Below are 24,339 nucleotides of genomic sequence, written 5' to 3' on the forward strand. Positions count from 1 at the left end.
AACCCCATTTCAGAAAAGCAAACTATCCCTTTAAGGGTTTTAATGCCCTCCAGTTTTTCTTATAAACTGTTTTTTTCTGTTTTTTTCTTTCAGAGCTATTTTAGATTTGAAAAACAACTTTAAAAGCAATTCAGAAAATGATAGCACATCAAGCACTCTAATTTATAGCAAATGGAATTGTTTTTATAACATGATTGATTGACGATATGAGGAAAGGCTGTGGTTACTTGTACTGTACTTAATCAACTGTACTTAGTGCACGAACGTGAGGGTGTGTGGGTGTTGAGTGACAGCACTGTTTATAACCACTGTATGATCTGAGCTTTTAGAAAAAACCTGATTACCTTCACTTAGTACGTAGGTATTCTGGTGTGAGTGTGGATCGCCACTGATTGCATGAATTGATTCACACATGAATGTACTTTGTATTTCTCATGACTGTTCTGTAAAACTGTCAACACTTATTTGATGAGGCTGTTTTAGACTGCATGTTATGTTCTCCCTGTGGAAGAGTAAAACACAGACAATCAGTATATCTACTATGTAAATGACAACTGTTACAGCCCTCCACATAAGTTCTAAGAGTTGTGGTGTAAAGGATTAAGTGATCATTTTACTCTGATGCATAATGCACTATCAGAACAAGCTTTGGGCTTTGTGACGCTGTGTTTCACCACTGCATTCAGTTTTGGGATGGCAACTTTACTCAAATGTTTGCGTGACACACAAAATAAAAATGTAGCAGGGTTTGAAAGTTATGAAGCAAACAGAATACAAAAATTCTGTGATTGGAGCAAAACTAACTTAATCCCTGCAAGTGTCATTTTATTGAAAAACTAAAGAACTCAAACCATATCTAAACCAAGCAGCAACCTCCGGTCTAAAAATATGAGTCCAATGCGGAAGTGTTAAAAGCTGCAGTTCATCGAGGATCCGCTTGAGGCTGGCTCTGGAAGTACTGGAAGTCACATACACATGAATGGGAAAAAAGACGATCTTTAAAGCGGAAATAAACATGTTTACAGCCTGGTACAAAACACCAGTGTAGTCTAGATAGCTCATTTCTCGATCGGCAAACACTGTAGGGGGGTGAATTTTTTTCTAACGCAGCAATTTCGAAGATAATAAAATCACGAGTCTTCCATGAGAGGCACAGCTGACTGCGGGAACACTGTAGCTGTTGGCTAGGAGGCTCAAAGCCCACTTCTTTACGTCACACTGATTAGCCTCAAAGCAGCGCTTCAGAAACAGATGGGTGACATCACGGATAATACGTTAATATTTTATACAGTCTATGATCTAAACTTTATTCTTTAGTCAAGATTAACCTGATACCTCTCCTGGAGGGAGGGAGGGAGGCAGGGAAGGGGCTAAGACATCAGGTGTTTCACTCCTTAACTATTCATGTTGTCGTTTGTCCTCACTTGTGTTACTTTGGTGATCAGCAGAAAGTCTTAAGCATCCCTTTGAAATAAAAGCTAATTGAATTAAAACAGGAAGTGAAACAAAATATTTATACCTTTTGTTGGTTAACCAAAGTATAAAACAGCTTTGTTAAGTACACATGTTGAAACTTAACACTACACCATAGTTTTTGCTCTGTAGTCCAGTCCTTGTACCACACTATTATGAGTCATCATTAGAACTACAGCCATCTTTAGCTTGTACTGACTCACCTGTTATTTAGCTCACTCTTGTAACCGCAGCACAGCAGCTTTAAGCCGAGCACAGCGTGTTTCTTACTTTCACCATGAAGGAGTCTGTACTTAAAAGTGCTCTGCTCTGACGTGCTGCTGTGGAGTGACAGCAGGAGAGATGGTGCAGTGCTGCCCCGCTCTCTGTGGTGTTTAACATCATTACTGCCCTCCTGTCACCACGGCAACGGGCCAGGCTACATCCTCAGAAAGTCTTTTGTTTAGGTATTTATTGACCCTGCGTGTGTGTGTGTGTGTTTGTGTGTGTGTGTGTGTGTGTGTGTGTGTGTGGTTTGTGTGTGTGTGCGCCCATTATATCACAGACAGCAGAGAGTCAATTCCGTCCACCTCTCATGTCAGTCAGCCCAGCTTTAATTCATTACTCTACATCCTATCAGACAATCAACTGTCCTAACACACCTCTTCATCACCTTTGTTCCTCTTCCTCTGGTCCTTCTAAGCTCAGTGCGGCCACATGACGCCTGCATTGACTGAAGGTTTAATAACACTAAAAGGTTCACCACCCCCACACACCTTCCCTGGTAGCCCTGCTCATCACTGAAATGACCTGGTCTGCTCTAATAACTTACCTGCCTGTGAGTCATGCTGAAACAACAATATGGAAAACGACAACATTTCACCATAAAAAAAAGTTATATTACTGAATAAAACCTGGTATTATGTAAAGTAAATGAGCCAAACCATGTTGGAAGTTGGAAGCGAACAGGTTAATTATCTATAATTCATCCACAAAACTCAGAGTGCATTGGTGCATCTCTCAGACGTGTATCACTTCTTGTCTGCTGAATAATAGATGATAAAGCAGGTTTTCAATCTTTGCAGCTGAAGATGATGTATTGTACTCTGCGCTCTGTGCTGTGTGAATCTAAAGTAAAAGCGTTCCTTGCAGCACCAAAACCTGCTCTATATTTCATTCTACAGTAAAAGCTCCCTGCTGTGTAAACTGCCAGTGATGCGAAGACGGAAAGTAAAGTACCTCAGGTGCAGTGATTAAGAACATATTATGTTTTATGCATACATGTTTTCATTTTCTGCATCTTAATATGAATGCTCCACATTATGAAATATTTTACTTATACCCACTTTAATGATTTGACATCTGGGGTGAGTTTGCAGGTAAACATTTTATACAACAAAAATATGATGAGCTTTTGGTGAATGTAACAAGCTTTGACTGTATGAAACAGAAACATAGCTCCATATACAGTTTACATGTGAATGCATCAGTAAACATATTTCATATCATGCATTTAAATGTACTTTACAATTGATACTCTCACAGATTTTTTGCTGAGAGTACCAATACTCTTCCTTCTTTTGCTAAAACTAATATGTGTAAACTTGTATTCTTTATCTTAGCAGTATTATCAATGCAGGACTGTTACTTGTAACTTTTTCTTCTGGGAGGGGGTTAGGATTAAAAATGTAGCTACTTTGGCTCTTCTACAGTTGTGTCATTCCTTATAGGTCTCTTTTCACTCACCTCTCTGTCTCACCTTATGTCCCGCCAACAGCCACTGCTACTTATTTTCTAACTGTCTTCCAATATATCGCTACAGACTCTTCTAGCAGTGAGTTGAGTGGTTGGAGCCGATAGGGGCCAGGTGGTAGAGTAGGTAGTATCGGTGTTGTCACTACCTGGAGCTTGCATGTATGGAGCCTGGGTCCGTTGAATGTGGCAATACTGAATGGGTTGGGACATCAATCACTGTATGGTACGGGGCCTGCACTGCGTCCTGCCGAACGAACCTCCAGCGCATCGTGAGAACAGCTGAGAAGATTGTTGGTGCCTCTCTCCCCTCCCTCCATGACATTTACTCTTCCCGCCTCATCTGAAAAGCCCTGCGCATAGCAGGCGACCCCTCCCACCCTTCTCACAGCCTCTTCAGCTGCCATCAGGAAGGAGATTACGCAGTCTCTGGGCCAGAACCAGCAGACTGAGGGACAGATTTATCCACCAGGCAGTCAGGATTCTGAACTCTCTCCCTGTTTTGCCCCCTCTTCTCATAGTGCCCCCTTCAGAGACTTAACCCAGTCACTGGTCGTCCCCCCCCCCCCCCCCAAATCAACGCTGAGGTCTGTCATCCTCAGAACTGAAAACGCACATACTCACTTTGTTTTCAAATTGCACTATAGCAAAGTTTTTGCACTGTTTTAAACTGTATTTTATTATTTTTATTAGCTTACTTCTTATCTTTTTCAAGCTTTCCTATGTTTATCTGTTGTTGTCGTTGCTAGGGTCTGAGAGAGAAACGTAATATCAAATCCTCAGTATGTCTGGTGCATACTGCAGTTTTTGACAATAAAGAAGACTTTGAACTTTTGAACTTTTAAATTGGGGTGTTCTGCTAGTGGATATGATGGACAGCAGGAGCTGGCATGGAGGCAGGTTGCTCTTGGACGCCAGAGCTGACCGTTTAGCCTCTCCGAGGTGTCGTGGGCCTAACTAAATGAAACATCAGTGAAGGGAGGAGCCACTTGATAACCCCAGTGATGTGCTCGCTCTCGCTGCCCATCTGCCCAACTATCTCAGGCTTTGGGGGAAATCAGGAGTCATGGGGTAGGATACTTAATTTATCAGTAAAGGGAACAGTGGAAAAAAAAAGTGAAAGATCAGAGCATTCTTACAACTGGTTAGTAAATCATGAAGTGTAACAGGTGTACAGTTTTCAGAGACAAGAACTCACCTTTACAGCTGTTGAATATATTCTTCTACAGTACATAGTAATGAAGTAGCCTAGTTTTATAAATGTCAGGTCAAAATTATGCATTTTTTGTGGAATATTTCTGTTTTTACTGTAAATGCATATTGATTCCAAACATCAGTCTCATGAACTTCTTATAATTGGCATGGGCCCTGAAAAAACACAATCAGTTGACCTCTACTTTCTTCTCACACAGAGGTGTTGATGTAATGGCAGTAGTGAAACAGTGATACCATTTTTCAAACAATACAAACCTCCAAACATGCTATAGTTTCAGCCTTGTTGAACACAACACAGCCAAACTCACTGTTTGCATAATAATTTATTCACATATTTTTTCACATACTATATATTATTATTGCTGCAGTTCTGGAGCCTCTCAGGTTTTCTCTTTCAATACTCCCAAGGGGATTCTATGTTCATATATTTTCATCTTCATGCATGCTAAGTATTACATTTCACAGGAGCAGGATGCAAATAAATAAAACAGTCTCTTTTTAAGTTACATGTCGTAATCTACCCATTCTATTAATGCATCAGTAACATGCCTTTTTCAAAGTCCCTATAGGGGGGGACTCTTTCCAAACATATAGTCTTCTTGGAGGATAAAGGCTTAACAAAGAGCACATTAATAATACATATTGTTAAAGCTTGCAATCTATGATTAATCTTCATTACCACCCAAACCCCTGTTCATGTGAAGCCCATCTACACCGCATAGGGAAAAGGCTAAGTGTAGTCATAACATTTCATCTATGTACAGTAACTCTGAAATATGGCACCAAATCTGCTTGTGAAAAAAAGCTTGAGGTTACAGGTTAAAATATATGTGACTACCATACTTTTCCTGTTTATTTGGAAAGAAATCTTCATATAACTCTTTAGCCCCTTAGACAGTGATCACACCTTGCAACCCAAAGTGGAAACACTGGCACACTTTCCTTTGTCTGAGAGTAAACAGCATGCCTCACAGGCACTGGGAGCATTGCGGTGCATAACACAGTGTTGGAAAGAAAATCTAACTAATCTTCAGCGCACCATGTGTCTCATTTTGAACAATGCTCCCGGCAATGTCAGTCTTTACTCTGACTGGCACCTAATGCACCTAAGAATAAGAAGAAAGGTGACAATTTTTCAGAGAGCCTGACGACAAACACTGTGTTCCAGTTACTGTTGAAAGTTTTAGTGCTGTGGGTTTATGTTTGACTTTGTGTAAGTTTGAAAAAGGTGCTTATTTGTCCGCTGAGTGACTTTACTCAAAGCTTATGGACAACGAGAAATAACATTATCTTTCTCTCGTAGCTCAGATTAGCTTAGCATTCAATTTTCTGACTCAAGTCAGAGATTGGCTTTTTTTCCCCTCACATGCGTATGCATGCACACGCTTAAGCTCTTGCATATGCACATAATTGGAAAATAAGGGGATTACTTCTGACCTACAGCAAAGGCAAATAATGGAAAACGTCAGTTAATTCAACCTCAGACTATCTTTACAGTATTTTTTTTTATATTTTTAGAAATTGCTCAGTTCTTGGGTTCTTTAAAGGCAGCTAGTGTCACGTTGGCAGAGCAGGGCTCTGCATTGTGAAAGCTTCAGGTGTAAGCTTTGTTACAGCAACACAGTTGCCTCTGTAGGAAGGTGATTCTTGTCTCTTGAAGTGTCAAAGTCTACATGGTGAGTTGATGCTACACAGAGTCTGTCTGTGCTCCTGAATAATAATGCAGTGGTGAGTTTTGTGCCCTAATGATCGGGGGTCCTGGGCCGTGGAAAGGCTCTTCTCCAAAATGCTAAAGGTCCTCGAGCCCCCAGGCAGAGGAGCCTCTGTCAGACGTAGGCCGACTCACTGGACTGGGTCCTGCCCAGGTTTGGGGCCTGGGACAGGTGTGAAACATCCTTCTTGCGCACTTCACAGATAGACTTCCGGCGTGCCTGCACCCCTCGGATGGCCGTCTTTATCTTCCTCCAGCCGAGGTGGTTGAGCTCAGCCAGGTTAAGTAACACACATATTCCGCTCACTGCAAACATAAAGACCAGAAACACGGTCTTTTCTGTAGGGCGGGATACGTAACACTCCACCTCCTTCACACACGGGTAACGATCACACTCAAACATCCCCGGCACGTTGAAGCCATACAGAAAGTATTGGCCAGCCAGGAAGCCAATCTCCAGGGCATTCCGGAACACCACCTGAATGACGTAGAAGCGTGAGATGCCCTCCTGCCGTCGCACCTTGGAGCTCTTCTGAGAGGGAGGGAGTCCTCGAGGTCCATTGGGGATCTCTTTCACCTCCAGGCAGTCGTGGTCTTCCTTGCTGCTGTCGGGATGCACCAGGATGCCATTGATGTTTCGGGAGTGAAGCTTGCGTGCATGGTGGTCATGATGGCGACCGTGGTGACCATGACTGTGGTGATCCATGTAAGGATGCAGGAGGGAGTAGCTCCGGTCCCGTGCTTTCGCTGACTGGTGGACAGAATATGTGATGAAGCACAGGCTGGGCGTGCACACCAGGATGATCTGAAAGACCCAGTAGCGAATGTGCGAGATGGGGAAGGCTTTGTCGTAACAAGCCTGGTTGCAGCCGGGCTGCATGGTGTTGCAGATGAACATGATTTGCTCATCCTCGTACACCTTCTCACCCACTATGCCGACTATTAGGATGCGGAAAATGACCACCACTGTCAGCAGGATCCTGCAGAGAGACAGAAGGAGAAGGAAAGGGCAGGATAGGGGGGTGGGGGTGAAAATGGAGACAGACAATGCATGTTAATGAGGAGCAAATGTGCAGAGATATAGAAAATATGTTGGTTTGATTCTGACAACTTAAGTTTCAGTGGTTGGATTCTGATTTTTTGGTGTTTTTCTTGTCACCTTAAACTCTGTACAGGATCTTTTGATGGATGCACGTTTTTGCCTATGTGTGTATGAGTATGTCCTTGCATGACTGTGTGCGTGCGTGTGTGTGTGTGTGTGTGTGCTGGTGTATCACTCAGCTGCAGTGACAAACAACCCTATAGGAGGTTGGAGTTGTGCCCTAGATAGAAGGCACACATGAACTCACTGATCATCCGAGACTAAAACAGGTGATTTCACACTCATCTTCACTACTGAGCTGAAATGGAACAAGACAGACATCAGGGTGTGTGACTGCAAATACATACTGAAACAGTTTTTTCTGTATCTTGTCTAATTTGTTACTTCATATTCCTGCTGTCCTGCAGATAAGCACCTTATGTGTCACCTGTCTCAGTTGCAGAGCTTTAAAAAGGTGCATCAATCATGCTCATTCATCACTTTTGTCAAAGCTGTCAAAACTAAACCCACTCCTGTTCACTGTGAAAGTAAAATTGATTACATGCAAGTCAGAGCTGAACCATACAGGTAGTATTTTCTTCAAAAATGATGGGATATCCCACTGAGCGTCATTAGTGCAATGCTGCAGTTAGAGGCAGTAAGTGTCCAGGGGCCAGATGAGGATCTGGAGAATAGTGTGGCTGCTTTTTAAGGCATCTGAGAGACTGCTGTTCTGTTATCTTCTGGTGTCGATCCAGCATGGGCACTGCGGAGGAGGACTGGGGGCTTTAAGGGCTGCACTGTCAGCTCTTTCTAATGAGCAAAGAGAGCCTGCACATCATGGGGCTCCCTGCTATTTATGCCACAATGCAGAGGATGTGCATGCTCCCCACGTGGACGAGCCAATTACTTAAAACCCACTTGCCCAAGCACAGGAGGGCCACCCGGGGACAGAGATAGATGGGAGTTGGCCCCAGATGCATTAGAGCGACCCGGGTAGATGGCAGCTGTGTTTGACAGCAGCTGTTATTTCAGGTGATGTCAGGTAATATCTGTGCATTTAATATGCACATGAAAATTTGGTCTTTGTTCTGTTGTTTTTATCTACATGTCAACCGAGGCTCCATGGTGTATCTTTTAATGAGGGCTCAAAAATGCCCACAGCCGCCTTCCATGGTGAGTTACCACAGCAACCAGCAGATTAGTGAAAGGTGAGAGAAGAGGGGTGCCGACACTGAGATATGTTGGAGAACATTTAGAGAAATGTCTGAAAAGTTCAATCTTTTTCTTGGGGGAGTTATATAAAAAAAAATCTCTGAGCAAGGCCATGACGGAGACAGGTCGGGAACAAGAAGTGGCAGACAGGGGATGATAAGAAGTGTAGCACAGGGATGTATGTTAGCATGAAACAGACTTAAAATAGAGCAGTGAGCCGCTGCAGGACTGTTCCTGCTCCACCTGTGAGTAAAAGCCCGTGTGTGTGTGTGTGTGTGTGTGTGTGGTATTTGTGTGTTTGTGAGAGAGACAGACACGAGAACTCAGAGACAAAGAGGGAAAGTCAGCCATCTGTGTGACTTGTGCAAAATGGCAAACATGTCCGGCCATCAGGGCTTGGAGCAGCTGTGAGCGCATACGCTACACTGGCTTTCAGTATGTTTGGAAATGAATTGAATGGAGCTTCTCTGCACCTTTGCTCTTCCTGTATTTAATGCAGGTTGTGTCTTTTAATTTGAACAAAGAAATTCCTAAGGTTTCTTTGATGTGAGCTGAGTTGATCTGCCTTCACTGATGGCTTGACAGCTTTGGATTCGACCTGAGGGCTGATATTGATGGTTCTCCACACCACAGAGAGACGTTTGATGCATACTGCTCACTGAGCTGGAAATCTGTGGATGACACTATTCATTTAAATGCTAATATTTGCCTAAATAATATAGGAAATATGAAAATAGCTCATATTGAGAGTCAGAGCGAGAATATGCAGCTGTGAAAGAGATTCATAACATAGCGCATAGAATGTTCACTGTCTGTGCAAGATTTGCTTCATCTCATGCTACTGATAAGAACTAGGCTGTTAAAGCATAAGCTAAATGTCACTAAGTCTGCCCGGTAACCAAATCTCCATATTGTGTCACAAGCTTACAGACCGTAGGTCTTTCACAGCTGTACATTTTCACAGAAGTGTACTTAATATTTTATCAGTAAATGCTGTACAAAACATCTACAGAGTGAATATACATTCCCATCTATAATCATGTTTGCAAATGACAGCAAACAGACATGTATTTATGTTCTGTGCTGACCTCTGACCTTCTCCTTTGAGGATGTTTATCTGAGATTTGAACATACCTTACACATAAGGTGTAAAAGAATCATTTGTGAAGCAGCATGCCATTCAGGTTAATTTCCCAAATATTTGAAAGCATCAATATTCATTTTGTTTTTCTTTTTTTCTGATTGTATAGGCATTTATTGTTGTCTTTGTTTAGTACATTAAACACTGTACCAGCATTACATACATGTATTTTTTTTTACTTCTAACCTAGTCAGCTTTAAGTTTGACCTATTACTTTGTCCATTTATTACTGCTACAAGGAACCATAGAATACAAGGCAAATGGCACTAGTGTCTGTAAACATCCACTCACATCCACATCACTGAAATAGGTAATATTGTGAATTACAGTATCATATTGTGGGTTCTATAAAGTGCTTACAATGCCCAACAGTAAAGTAGATACATACATAAACAAAACTATAATGCTGTCTACTCACAGATCAAGTGATCTTATCAACATTGATAGTCATAGAATTACAGTTTTTAAACATATTCAAAATGTTTTATTCCGACATCAGTAGTTTGAACTGCTCTTCATAGCTTCTGTTTTCATAATTTTAAAAAACATTATGTCATTGTGAGAAATCGTGGGCAGAATAATAGGACTCTGACTCAAATCAGATCATGAGTCCTGATTTTCAGGACTCGTGACTGGACTTAAACTCGAGCACTGATAACTGGGACTTTGACTGAGACTAAGGCATTTACTGCATTAAAAGTGGGAGGATGGAGAGGAGGACTCTTACTTAATTATTGATAAAGACTATGTTATTGTGTTTGTTAGTCTTTATTGGAAAAAGGCTCTGTATGTGGTCACATGTTATCATGTTCAGCAGTAGCTCCTGCCTGGAGATTCTTAAAGAGTTTCCACAAATTGTGCACTTTGGTTGCAAACATGTTTCAGTAATACAAGCAAGAGCAATGCAACATGTACAATATGTTAAACAAACATGGAGAAGAAGACGGGAAACTTTAAAAGACATCTGTCCAGGATGAACCCTGCTTGTATTTCTGAGTTTATTTGACACCTGTAGATCTCACTGCAGCAGATTTAATGAGTGCATCTTTCTATTAGGACTGCAACGCTAAGCTGTAACCTGGTTGATCATTTGAATCCCTGAAACACCAACTGCATCAGTATCAGTATCAGAATCTAATGTTTTCAAAACATCCAAAAGGTCCCACACGTTAGGTCGTACAGTGAAGACTATGGCGTGAAACAGTGGTCTTTCTTATAATGAAAATAATACCAATAACAGGGATTCAATTCGTATACTTTGACAAAATTATTATTCTAAAGACTATACAGTCAAAATGTCCATGTATGAGTGATTGAGGACTATGTGACTGCAGCATGATGAGCATTTCTTCTGGGGATATGAGGGATAGAGACAAAGGGAAACCCTCTTATGTCTGCAGCACAACTTGACTGCAGTGTTCTCAGTGCAGCTTTTTTCACCTCCACAGGAAGGACTGTCGAACTTACTTATGGACTTTTCCTCACATAGGAAACTTTGCAAAGCACCGTATTGCAGATATTCAGTCATTCAGTCATTACTTGTTTGTCAGGCAGTTTTATATCATTAAAAAATTTAAGACATTGCAAGTATTGAGTGTTGTTCAGTGGGTGTGTGTGTGTGTGTGTGTGTGTGTGTGTGTGTGTGTGTGTGTGTGTGTGTGTGTGTGTGTGTGTGTGTGTGTGTGTGTGTGTACGTGTACTCTACTGCCGGATAACAGGATAATCAGCACGGGGCAGATTGCTGCATTAGCAGAAAGCGGTGGACGAAGGTTATCTGCAAACATCAGTGTTTTAAGTCCTGCAGAGTAACGAGCCAATACTGAGCGTCAGAGCAGATTGGAGCAGGACAGCCCCTCGGCCTGAACCTGCAGAATATTCAATAACCAACATTAATGATGAAAAGGGTTTTAACATTTTTAGTAACTCAACCCCTGAGGGCAGAATACAAAAATAAGGCCGCTTGCTGAGACTATTAAAAGAGGCAGGCACGACATTGTCACTCACATGGTTACTTTACCTAAAAGTTCCTTAAATTATTTCCTACATCTGCCATCACACATCAGCTCATTTCGCAGTCTTCTGTGCGAAGGTTTTTTTTTTTCTATCAGCACTAATTTATATATCTTTGAATACTTTATAAATACCCAACATGCAGTCTGCAAGAAAGACACAAGATAATTCATGTGTTTTCTGTTAAAGTTTGTCTACTCTCTTTATTAAATTTCATGTTCTTTGACTGACAGCTGGTATTTTCCATTAAGTCCAAGCACCTACAGCGCTCATACACAAGCATATTAGGATGTAAGGAGGAGGAAGAGTGTAGAAGGACTTTATTCACTTGCTATACAACTCTACAAACTGATCCTCATCAACCTGATTGACCTGTAAGGTTGTGTGTGAAGTGTAATGGTGGCTGCTCTTTGGCTGGTGTGTCGGCTGGACATGCAAGCTCTGTCTCTCCCAGAGGCTTTAACACACACGTGCACTTAAACAAACACACATATATACACACACACGCACATTCATTCATACAGCAGCTGCTGCTGCCGTCCTCAAGGGACAGCAATTGCCCCAAGTGCAGCAGCAGATGGATTTACACACACTTTGCCCTCACAGACATACACACACACACGCACACACACATACGCTTAATTTAAATGACTTTACTGTATATTAGTCAGGAGAAACATATGAAGTTGTATATCAGTGTGTAGAGGTACACAATCAGGCCTGTGGAAGGTTGGTTAAGTGGAGTATTATCAGTGCAGGGTAAAAATATTCTTCCCGCCCGTGTGCTCTCAATAATAAGCTCCACTGATTGCTGATGGCAGCATGTAATGAATAAAGACCTCAGCAGGCAGAGAAATTAGGCAGCATAATTATCAGAGTGCAGACATTTCTTCCACTGTTCCTCTCTCAAACTGTTTTAATAGTTTTAAGTCACGCCCACACATCAGGCAGACGTGCATGACTGCCTGAGGTGCCACTAAGAGTCGGTGTGACGAATGCGTTAATTTTAAGCCAAACTTGTGAGCACTCAGCTGTGGTGGTTCATCTACTCCTTTCTCTTCTATCTTTAAATACCTGTGAGTCATTTCAAATGAGAGTTTGAAAATAAACAATTTTTAATATATTCATCTACCACATGTGTGATATAAATATCATAATATAAAAGTATTTTCCTCCTGTGTTATTTCCACACATTCAAGAAATGGAATCATCTTACTGTCTTATTCAGCAGCTCTGAGGGAAATAGCTTCAAGCTGTTTTTCAGGAATGAAGGAGGAAACAAAGAAAATTAACTGCAGGAACTCTGCAGGTAACTGCATCAATTATATCTCATCTGAAATGCATCTTAAGTTATGATTATACCTTCAGATTAGAATAACAGAAAATGCTTAATGCGGAAATCTTAAGATGCAAATGTGATACGGTATGTTTCTGGAGCAAAACTCATTTGTAAAACAAATGAATGAAACAATAAACGCCCACAGTGTTTGGAGGATATCTTGTTTAATAAAAGTCCTCATATGACTTATTTGTGAACTCAGTGTACAGTCTAACCATGTGTGATGATGATATAAGATAAACCAGATGCAGCACTTCTTCAACACATTTGTACTGATGCTATCTAAAATGACCCGTTCATCTATAAACGATGCTTTAATTTAAGTTTCAGCTAAGAGCAGCAAACATTATGCAAAAGTATGTCTCTAAAACAACTTGTACTTTCAAACATAAAAATTAACTGGTGTCAGCATTTCTCCTTCTGGTTACTAACCAGCACATTTTGCTGATCGAGTCAATGCACATTAATATTTCAGATAACTTCACAATCAAATAATTTGTATCCAGTATTTGGGGCAGTGTCAGGATTTGTATGATCATCAGAAATACAAAAATAAAAGCAGAGGATGGATTTTGATTTAGCAGACATTGACTAAATGTAGCTTCAGAAGGGTTCTGCACAGGGCCACACACTTTGTGTGTATTAATCAATCTGAACGTGTTAAGGCTGGAGTTACTGCACTTTTCTTGAGCTTTTGATGCAGAACTCAGCTTCACCTCAGAGAAAATAGTTCAATACAAAAACTCAAAAACCAAGTAAGTGATTTTCTCTTATTCACCTCTTTCTTGTGGAATGTCCACATAAACAACTCATTTTCAAGATATTACAAGACAAAAAATGAGGCCAGAATTGCTCGTAATTTCTGCCGATGAATGAACCCTCCTGTTATGTTCCGGGTCATATTGACCCATTTCAGAGTTAAAAAGATAAAAATGTTAAAAGTTTTTTTTCTTATTATGAAACTTCTTCTGCTTGGCTTAATTAGCGTAATCAACGTATACAGTAAAATTGGTTCATGTAACATATTTGCAACTCCCCCCTGCATGTTTATATTACATAGATACTGTTTGTGGGTCAACTTGACCCGACAGTCAAAGTGGAGGCTAAAAGGAGTCAGAAGCGTCAAATACTAGATGTTTTTTTTGCAACTGTGTGACAAATTTCACCCCAATCACAAACACACACGTGAAAAACGTGTGAGTTATCCTCATTGAACCATGATCTGTGAGAATTAAAGAACACCAGCACTCAATATTGATTCAAGATAAGATAAGAGATAAATTTCCCTGTTGTGGGATGAATAAAGGATTATCTTAAGTGTTAAAGCAGCAAAGTAGATCTTTAATTGTTAGTAATGGAGTTAATAATAAGATTTTAAAAAATTGTATTGGGATTTTTTGGGGTTCTGACAATTTTGGATAATTAAATATGCCCCGGGTCAAGTTGACCCAGGAACGTTATTGCTGTTCCTGAGAAATGAACATAACAGGAAGGTTAAGAAAAATGTTCTTGTTAAGTTTCTTGAATTAAGGCATTCATTCATTTTAGTTATATTTAACATGTTTGAAAGAGAAACTCTCTTTACTTACAAGTTCAAGCCCAAATCAATTTGTTTCAGCTCTGAGATGAAACATTAACTCAAAAATCACTGTATACCTAAAAGTAAGTATATGCTAAGTATGCCTGGCAGTTTGTCTTTTGAAAAGCAAAGGTGCAGGTAATCATATTATGTAATTTCATCAAGCCTTTCAGTGCTGTCTGCAGGATAAAAATGACTAACGTAACAGTCTGTGTTTTATATCCCCTGGTGTTGTGTCATGATTTATTAACTTGTTTACAGGTCATGTGATGCAGTCTTTTAAGACTTGTTGTTAACATGGTGTGGAGTGAATCTGATGCAAAACTGCACTAAAACACATACAGTACACTTTTAAGATCATTTCATAATCAAATAATGTATGTGTTTAATATAAGGTTTTTCACATTTTTTGATTGCTTCAGCTCCTCCGTCATAATGGTCAGTGACTCGGCTGACTGGGCATTGCCCCACTTGGCCGGCCAATGATGCAAGATTCAAGGATGTAGAAAGAAATGTGAACTGATGTGTACATGAAATGTTTACAGTTGGTTTTGCTCTGAATGAAGTGTCTCAAAATGTGTTTTCTACAACAGAATTAAAGTACATATAGCAGTACAGTTACTCTTTTCGTATAACTTTACTGTAACTAAAGGGCAGGGTCTAATGTCAATTCATTAAGTTGACACGGTGAAAGGTCACCTTACTGTGACTATAAACATGCGGGGACATTTGAGCTTAAGTGTATGTCTGTGTTGTGTTGTAAATCCAATATTCACTCAACTTTTAGCTCTGGGGGAAATGAAGGCTCTCTGGCAGCTAGCTGCATAATCATGCTAGGCGCTAATATTGTCTGTCTGCTGTTTGCTGCTGTGTACGAAGCGTAAAGAACTGCTGCCTGCTCGAGGAGTGAATCAAGAAAGTCACAACGTTTTTTGTCTAAAAATATGAGTCCAATGTGGAAGTGCTAAAAACTGCAGTTCATTGAGAATCCGCTTGAGGCTGGCTCCGGAAGTACCGGAAACCACATACACACCAATTCAAAAAAGCCGATCTTTACAGCAGAAATAAACATGTGTACAGCCTGGTACAAAAGACGAGTGTAGTCTGGATAGCTCATTTCTCGATCGGTACACACTGTACGGGGAGTGAATTTCTTTCTAACGCAGCAATTTCGAAGATATTGAGATTACGAGTCTTCCAATGGCAGGCACAGCTGACTTGATTGACAGGCAGGAACACTGTAGCTGTTGGCTTGGCGGCTCCAAGCCCGCCTCTTTAGGTCACATTCGCTTGACAGCAGCTACATGGCTGTCGCCGCCGATTGCCCTCAAAACAGCGCTTCATTAACAGATGGGTGACGTCACGGATACTACACCCATATTTCTATGGTTGGGACCTTACAACATAATGTGTCAATATAGAATTGATTTGGAGTACAACATCAATGACAATGTAATATACTAAAAAAAAAGATATGCACCCTTACTCTGTCTTTTTTTTCCACTGATGTATTTCCAGTTTAATATATCCCTATTAAAACACATGCATTTGAGTCTCTTATTCGTGAGTCGGTGTTCCATGAGCTAAATTTACCAACTAGGCATTTCAACAGGCCCAAATATCCTCAAAAATATAGCCTGTGTGCTTTGTTTCACTAAATATTCTTACATAAAAAAAAAAATGGTATGTTCATTTTATTGCTACACAAGTTTTAATTTATACTTGCATCTATTTGGTAACTGCCTTAAGGATCCTGAGAAACAGTGAGAAGTATACCCTCATTTAAAAACAACATACATAGACTGCAGGGACATCAAACTGATCCAACTTCTACAAATCTAAGAGTTTAGGTAACATAAAAAACTCCTTGAAGGCCAAGAAAAGTTATTCTGTCCCATCCTAATTAAAGAATTGTAACACACATGGGACAATCATTTTAGTAAAGGACATTACAGCGGTGTATGGGGGAACATTACACCGCTAGTAAAGCACACACACATTCACCATCGATGTGTTGCTGAGATGAATAATAGCCTGTGCGGGATGAAAGCTGAGCTCAGCTTTACTGGCAAAATCCCCCTCGAACAGAATAATCAATAGCATTCAACATCAGGGATTGCTGCACAAATAAACTAATGACAACTCTGGATGTGCAGAAAAATGGTTTAATTTGAAAGTCCCGCTCCCTGCCGCTGGATGATGGATTACTAATCCTGTCAAACGCTGAAGTATTGCTTCCATTGTTTGCTTTGCAACACAATCTTCCCAGACTGTATAGATTTTACCCAGGGAGCTATTATTAATGATACATGAAATATACTCTGCTTTATACCAGACAGCATGATGCCCTCAATTGAAAACTGAGTGTTCCCACTTCTCAAATTATTTTGGGAGAGGTAGAGCGCCCTTCTCAAAGTAGGGTAACTCTTTCCTTTGGATGTCCTGACCCATTTAGACGAAGAGGAGAGAGAACGCTGTTATGTTCACCAAAACTACAGGAGGGAACTTTGGGCAAAGAGGCAGACCCCCATGCTGTTTGTATTTTACTTTTAGGACCAAAAGACAAGGATATAGACATATATAGTTTCATCAAACCTTTTGGAGCTGTCTTTTTGCAGGTCTTTAACCTACGTACAGAGCTACACAGCAACGCAGTATTCTTTAAACCACCCTATCCATTACATTAAACGGCTTGCCAAATATGCATACAATTTTAATGAATTACTTGACATGAGTATCAACGTACAACAAGGGCTTCATAACATTTATTAAGATTTTATGAAGTATTTGTAATGCTCAAGTGGGGAGTGATGGATGATGAATAATAGATAGTTGAAGTCTTTTAGGCAGGAATAAACATAAGTGGATGTAAAAATTTACCAAAGAGTGCACACATCAAACATTAACAAAGCCCTGTTCTCTATAATGACTGTTGTAATTAAAATGTTACTTAAAGTGTAATACAATATGAATGATGCGATTATTCTCTTTAACAACACAGAGGTTCTGCCTTTTATTGCAGGTGTTGTGTATTCAGCCAAATCTGCATTGCTGTGTTTGCTGAGATGTTGAATATTTCATGTAATTTCTCTCCGGATTTGCATCGTCCTCACCTTTAACGAGCTGCACACTAAGAGCATTACATTCAGATAAATGTTTATTTTTGGAAATCCTCATTAATACAGAAGACACAGATTGAGGTTTTGTGGGTGAATCTGTGTGTGTGCAGACAGTTTTCTCAGCAGCAGGGTCAGTCTGCAGCACCAGAGGAAGGAGCTCTGACACAGATTCTCAGCACTGAACCTCTGCAGAGGGAAAACTTCTTTTCCTTCCTTCGTCTTTTAGTCCACCCCCTCACTCCCCCCTTTCTTTCTGTACCCTTTTTGTTCTGCCTCTATGCTTCACATCCTCTCCCCTCTATCCTTCCATCCGGCAACCTTTATTATTTTATCTCCCTTAGATCACTCCAGTCTTCCATTATCTCTGCCTTTTTTTTTTTTTGCGCTCTACTTGTCTTTGGTGCTGACCTCACTACAGCATTGCAGTGCAGGGGAAGATGCATCAAAACACTTTCTTTCTTTCTTTCTTTCTTCCTCCTTCCTACCTGCAAGGTGGATAACTCAAACCCAAAGGCTTCATACTCTCACAGATGAATGCATTGCGTTTCCTTTTACAAGTCATCAAACACCCACACCTGTGCTCTGCAAAACACCTGAGCACCACATGTGTGTGAGAAAAATGTGCAGCTGTAGCTGTTGTCTAAAGTTATACCGTATGATAAAGTTGATACATCTCATAAAGAATAGGAAGAGTAAAAGTCTGTTGGTGTTCAAATTATTTAGGAAAGCATGATAAGTTAAATGAAAAATGTATCTTAAGAAACTATCCAAATCTTTCTTAAAAAAAAAGACATCTTGCAAAAATGCAATTGTCTACCATGGCTGGCACAGCTAATACTCATAACAGCATGACCTTAAGTGCTAGACAAATGCCCTCCTTATTCAATTATTTGCAGCGTTGTGTGGACAAATCTGTTTTTGGCAGATCGGCACAGTACACAAGCAGTTGTTTGTCTAACTGGAATAAACATGCCTCATTTGCATGAGTATGTGTCTCACCAAGGTGTTTCAATTCCTGTCTGATAAGTATGAATAAAAAAGGATAAAGTGAACGAAAATAAAGAGTAAAATAAAAGATACAGTATTTAATTCCAAAACAAGACCTTGCCCTTTGTAAGTGATTCTACTGGAAAAGCGTCAGACCCATCAAAAAAATCTCTGTTCAACCATGTTGCATAAGTTTCAAAAGTGTCTGTGTTTTTTTTCTTTTTTGGCTTAAGTTAAGTATTTTAGAATTCATAAGTCTGATGTGCATAAAAGCGTAAGATATACAAGACAACAGCAAACATTATCAAGGCTGCTGCAATATAGTTTCCATAAACACACCAGTGTATCGTCAGCATATTAACGCAAAAATGGTCCAATGGTTTTACTAACAAAAACAGATAGAGATTCTGCTCATCAGTAGTTAATGCACAGCCAGTCAACACACTGACTCTGCAAAGAAACAACTGTGGGCAAAGCTGACCCCAACACATATATAAGAGAACACTCCACAACAGATTTTGTTCATACTACCAAAAAAATAAGGTTGTCTTGAATGTTTCACTCGTTATTTCATTACCTGTGTGCAGGTTACCTCTGCCCATCAAGAGCAGAAATGTAATTAATTTCCTTAATGAAGACACAGAGTGAAGCACTTCAGAGGCCATCCTAAACTGTCAGTTATCTAATGCTGAAAGCCCCAGGGCCATTATAACTCTGAGTATAAGGTAAATTTGGTTTGGTCCTGAGAATGAGGTTAATGCAGCCTTGACAATGATTTCTTTCACTGTGTAATCATGATTACAGTCATTGGTTATCCATGCACACTTTGTACATTGCCCAGTTAGAAGTCAGGCATATGGAAATCACAACACACAACATTAATCTTTGAATGAGTCATAATATGCAAGCCACCTGTGGTTAGTCAGAGGTACAGAAGCAACTCCATTTGTCTTTCTCTTTCAAAGACCATCATTTAAGCTAACCTATGCCACTGCGTAGTTGGTGTGTTTCTAACACTGTCAATTATGGCTAGGCTAATTACCTATCCTATGCCAGGGCATAGATTAGCTTAAAACCTACAATTAAGAAGCAGCTTAATTGTAGCTGGATTAGATTTTAGACATCCGATACTGCTATCTAACAGTCTCATGTAGTGGATCTACCTCCTCAAACAGCGAGAGAGAGGGTTGTCACTCAATTAGATGACTGACATGCAACCATGTTCCAAAGTTTCAATGCAGGGGAGACTATTCAGCCATGGGGAGACATCACTGTCCTGTACTTTGGAACTGCATCCTTTGAACTGCAAGCTTAAACATGCAACTCTTCAAAAGGAAACTACACACAGGCTGAACATCCTACATACGATGCCATCTAGCAGTTGCTGCATGCTTCAACCACACCCTGTGAAGTGCAAGACTTCACAATGCACAACAGTGCAACATTATGTCACAGTTGGTTGTGTTCACAAGTGCAACAGACTACACCTGACCACGCCCAACTGTGCTGTTGGGCGTGGTCAGTGGTGCGACAAGATTTGAACCTTTCAACCCATAGAGGTCAGTCTGGGAATTTTGGCTCCATACATGTTTTAGTGTGGAGTAGCTCATTAACAATCTAGGAGGCATTTTTGCAGCACAAATTTGTGCCAGTGAACAATTCTCCAACTTGCTGGTACATCCAAAAAAAACATCATTCGGATCATTTGAATGTTAAGTGTCATTGATTTCCTGACCATGCAGACACATGCTTCGGATTAGGAAACAAGTCTTTCTTTTCTGTTACTGCTTTGGTTATCTAAGAATGACTCATAGCCAACAATACCTATCTATAGGTTAAAAGAAGCAAAGATCCAGCCCACAACTTAATGATAAACTTCTAAAACCTTACCCTCTCTGTGTAGTGAAAAAAAAACCCCACTATATTTCTTTAGATATTCTCCAAACAAGCTAGCAAACTGTCCAAATTCTTGCCTCTACGGATTACAATACTCCCAAGATACCGACCAAATTGATACCAAAACAATGTCAGTTGACTGTGAATCCATAGACAAACAGTGTAGTAGGAGGGAGACTGACTGGGAAGCAGATAATGTTACAGCTAATGCCCTAGGGTAAAATAGAGAGTCGTGTAGGACCAACACAGTCTGAGGGAAGCCAAAACATGTAGGGATCATTTACAGGGGGATTTGTTGAATTCAGCACAGTAACACATAGCTGACATACTGTGGGTAATCACACAAACTATCTACTGTGCTTCATTTATGCGTCTAGTGTTAAATCATTCAGGATGTTATGTCTCAGCAGGCAATTAATCAAGTAGATTTAGTCATATGAAGAACAGCAATTAGTGTATATGGAACTAAACTAAAATGATCTAAAGAAAGCACTGCCTCTGTTACTATATGTATGGTATTTGAAGTGTCGAGAAAACACTTCTAAAGTTCAACCAGTGACGTGCATGATCAACAAATAGCTCAAATTAAGCAAATGAGAGAAAGCCATCATCATCAGAGTATTATTGAGACTCTTGAAAGAGGTAGCAGACAAATTTGAGAGTTGCTTCTGTGCCTCTGAAAAACTGTAGGTGGCTAAAAAGTCATTGAATCACCAAAGATTGATTCGTTACCCCGTGCTCACAGGGTCTTACGGATTCAACTGCCAGGACTGAATTTTAAAGCTGCATTAAGTAATTTTTGACCACTAGGGGGCGGAAAGACTCCAGAACAAGTTCACAACAGTTAGCAGGTAGCTTATGAAGTAGTTATGGGCCAACATGTTAACAAACAGTTGCCTACTTACATATCCAGAAGAAACAGAGCAACACGGACATCCCTTCGGTCTCCTTTTTCTGGCCACCTGTTGAATGTAATCCCAATATTCACTGGCGTTTAGCCCTAGTTTTATCTCCCGGCTCATGAGAAAAATAATCTCATTCGGCTCGCTAAATGTTAGCGTTTCTTCACCAGCTACTTCCAGTCTTTGCCACTGCGCACAGGGCAGTTAGCATTTGACTAGCTTGTTTTAGCTTCTGTGTCAGGAGCATCAGCCCATAGTCCTACAACAGCAGTCACTGCTTCGATTTTGACATTTCATAAACCAACACAATGAGCTTCAAAGCGAGGTGTTGATTCTCATTGGCACTGGCAATACTACCAATCCCATAAACAGAGGGGAGTCGTATGATTAAACGGGACAAATATTGCTTAATGCATCTTTAAATCAAGTCAACATGCTCTACTTTATGCAGGTTTTCATTCCATTTAAGGACTAGACCAGGTGATTTCATTGACTACGGCACATTCCACCACTGAAGAAGGGCTCACTGAAATTACTTGGTGTAGTATCTTTTGGAAGGAAAATCTCCATCGCACACGATACCTGATCAACAGGATTTGGGGTACAGTGCAGCTCACATCATCTCTGTTGCTTCAATGCAGTTAAAATGTTGGTGGTTTTGATGGGCCAAATATTCAGGGTAGTCAAAAGGTCATACACAAATTTTGTCTTCTTTAACTTTCACACAACCATGACACAGTACCACTACCTTTTCCAAAAACACACACATACAAACACACTCACAAAAGGCAATGGAGCAAAGAGAAGGTTAGACCATGCCCTTGTTGTGGACTACCTGGGGTCTGGGTTAATGAGCACAGCAGTGCAGTCTCATTTGTATTCTTTGCAGCTTTGTTTTTTGCTGAAAGACAATTTTAGAACCACAGATCTATACATCCAGATTTTACACGCTAGACCACTTCGACTCTTGACTTTTCCAAATGCGCATCCCAGCGTGACATTTGGATTGTGTTCAATGGCCGGAAAATTCCCCTTTTGCATTTAATTAATCCCACAGAGATGATGTGGAGCCCATTTTTCACACAGATTTTACAGCATGTCTCCATGGCATGTCTCCACTGCTTATCAAACTAAAAGCTCATCTGTTCAACCCTCCACCACAAAACCATTCTCACATTAAACATGAGATTTGATCTCATCAGACTTTCACTGCGATGCAAGTGTCTGCCAATAGGAACAAACTGAATGAACTTGTTTCATTTTTTTATTGTTGGTGTCAAGTTCACTCAGAGTTCAAAGCCATTTACCCCCCCTTTGATTTTACCTTCCACACCTGCTTGCTCACCATCCTTTCATCTTCAACACTTCTTCATCCCTCTCACTCCCACTCCCCTCTCTTCCTTCTGTCCTATTGGTCTGTGGCCAACAGCATTGAACACTATCTATCAATACCAAGGCTATTAGGTAGTATCAACACAGGAACCTCTCTGAATTAACCATAATGCCAAGTAAAGCCTGCTATTGATTATATGCAATTAGTTTATCCTTTAACTAATAATGAGTTTGTGGGATAAGGGTGAGGAAAGAGGGGAGGAGGGAAGTATTGGGGAGGCAGGGATGACTGTGTTATGGAGGGGGGAGAGGGGGGAGAAGAACAGAGGGGAGCACTGGGACAAGCCTGAACAGGGGGTTTCTATAGGGATCACCTAATTTAAACCCAGAATAACGTGTCAAGAACGAATGTAACCCAGCACATCAGTGTAGACAAACACAAACCACAAAACCAGAAATAAAAACCTTCACACACTCAATCGACCCGTGTCTTACCTTCCAATCATGGTAGAGTGCTGCTGGACAGCCGCCTCCAGCAGCCTCTCCAAGATGGTCCATTCTCCCATGGTGGTGGAGAAGTGGCAGGACTGTCAAGAGAAACAGGACTGAGGGTAGCCGACCCCTCTTTCTCAAGCGGACTCCTTCTTCCTGTTCTTCCTCAGGACCGGCCCACACTCCTTGGGACCTGCTGGTCGGCGGGGGTTCACGCAGCCCCCGTCCCCCGTCCCAGCTCCCTAGTGACCTTTACACGTTGGTGCGTCTTTGACTTGTCAGTGTGTCTTCTCCTGGGCCTGTCCCGCTGTGCTTCTCTTCCTGGTGGAGGAGAGGTGCTGAGCTGATTGCCTCCCCCCCTCCTCTCTCCCTCAGTCTCTTTCTCCCTTCCTCCCCCCTCCCTTGCGCGGTGATGCTTGTCCTCCCCCTGCCGCACCACTCTGTTCTGCGCTACAGCATATGCTATAGCTCACTGCATGACAGCCATGATCGCCCTCTCTTTTCCACTTGCCTCCCTTTGCTCTTTCGTCCTCTTCCTCCTCCTCTGTCCCTGCCTTCGACCTCCACCCTACCCCCAGGGATCTCCTTGTACTTCACCTGCACCTCCTGCCATAACTGCTGCTCTGCGCTCGTCCTTGCATTGTGTGGGATCTTTGCCTTTGCTGCACCCTTGCTACTCTAACCTGAACACACACTGACACACACGCAGGCACACACTGCATTCAGCTGATCCTCCTTGGCTCACCTCAGCGAACAGCACTGTAAACACACACTCACACTCGATGACAGCTCCGAATCCCACTCTCCCACTTCCTACTGAGGACTGCAGATCCACGCCAGCACACAAAGCTCCTTCCTGCTGAATGTCATTTTATGACTGGAGGAATGGTCGCTCCCACAGCTCCGAGCAGCTACAAGGACCCATAAAACCTGCACACACTGACACACACTCACATACACACAATTGCACGCAAACACGCTGCCACCCAGCCCCTCAGTAATAAATCAGCTGCCTTGCTGCATCAAGTAAGGCAGAACCGAAGCAGTTGCTGCAGACCTGCTGTCCTGTGTTGGCCCCCTGGCTAATTTCAGCACAGTCCAGTGCCCAGAGTCATG

The 24,339-nt window shown here is 41.2% G+C and overlaps 1 protein-coding gene across 1 annotated transcript; it reads right to left on the reverse strand.

Annotated features, from left to right (window-relative positions):
* Positions 1–6,071: 6,071 nt before the first annotated feature.
* LOC117813215 (gap junction delta-2 protein-like) lies at positions 6,072–23,297 on the reverse strand. Its single transcript, XM_034684338.1, has 3 exons — positions 23,227–23,297; positions 21,403–21,459; positions 6,072–7,110 (listed from the first exon to the last, which is right to left on the reverse strand). The coding sequence occupies exons 1-3, from the start codon at positions 23,295–23,297 to the stop codon at positions 6,246–6,248; spliced, it is 993 nt and encodes a 330-aa protein (XP_034540229.1). The 3' UTR covers positions 6,072–6,245.
* Between the last annotated feature and the right edge of the window lie 1,042 nt (positions 23,298–24,339).

The sequence above is a fragment of the Notolabrus celidotus genome, chromosome 5 (genome assembly GCF_009762535.1).
Source record: "Notolabrus celidotus isolate fNotCel1 chromosome 5, fNotCel1.pri, whole genome shotgun sequence".
Taxonomy (NCBI): domain Eukaryota; kingdom Metazoa; phylum Chordata; class Actinopteri; order Labriformes; family Labridae; genus Notolabrus; species Notolabrus celidotus.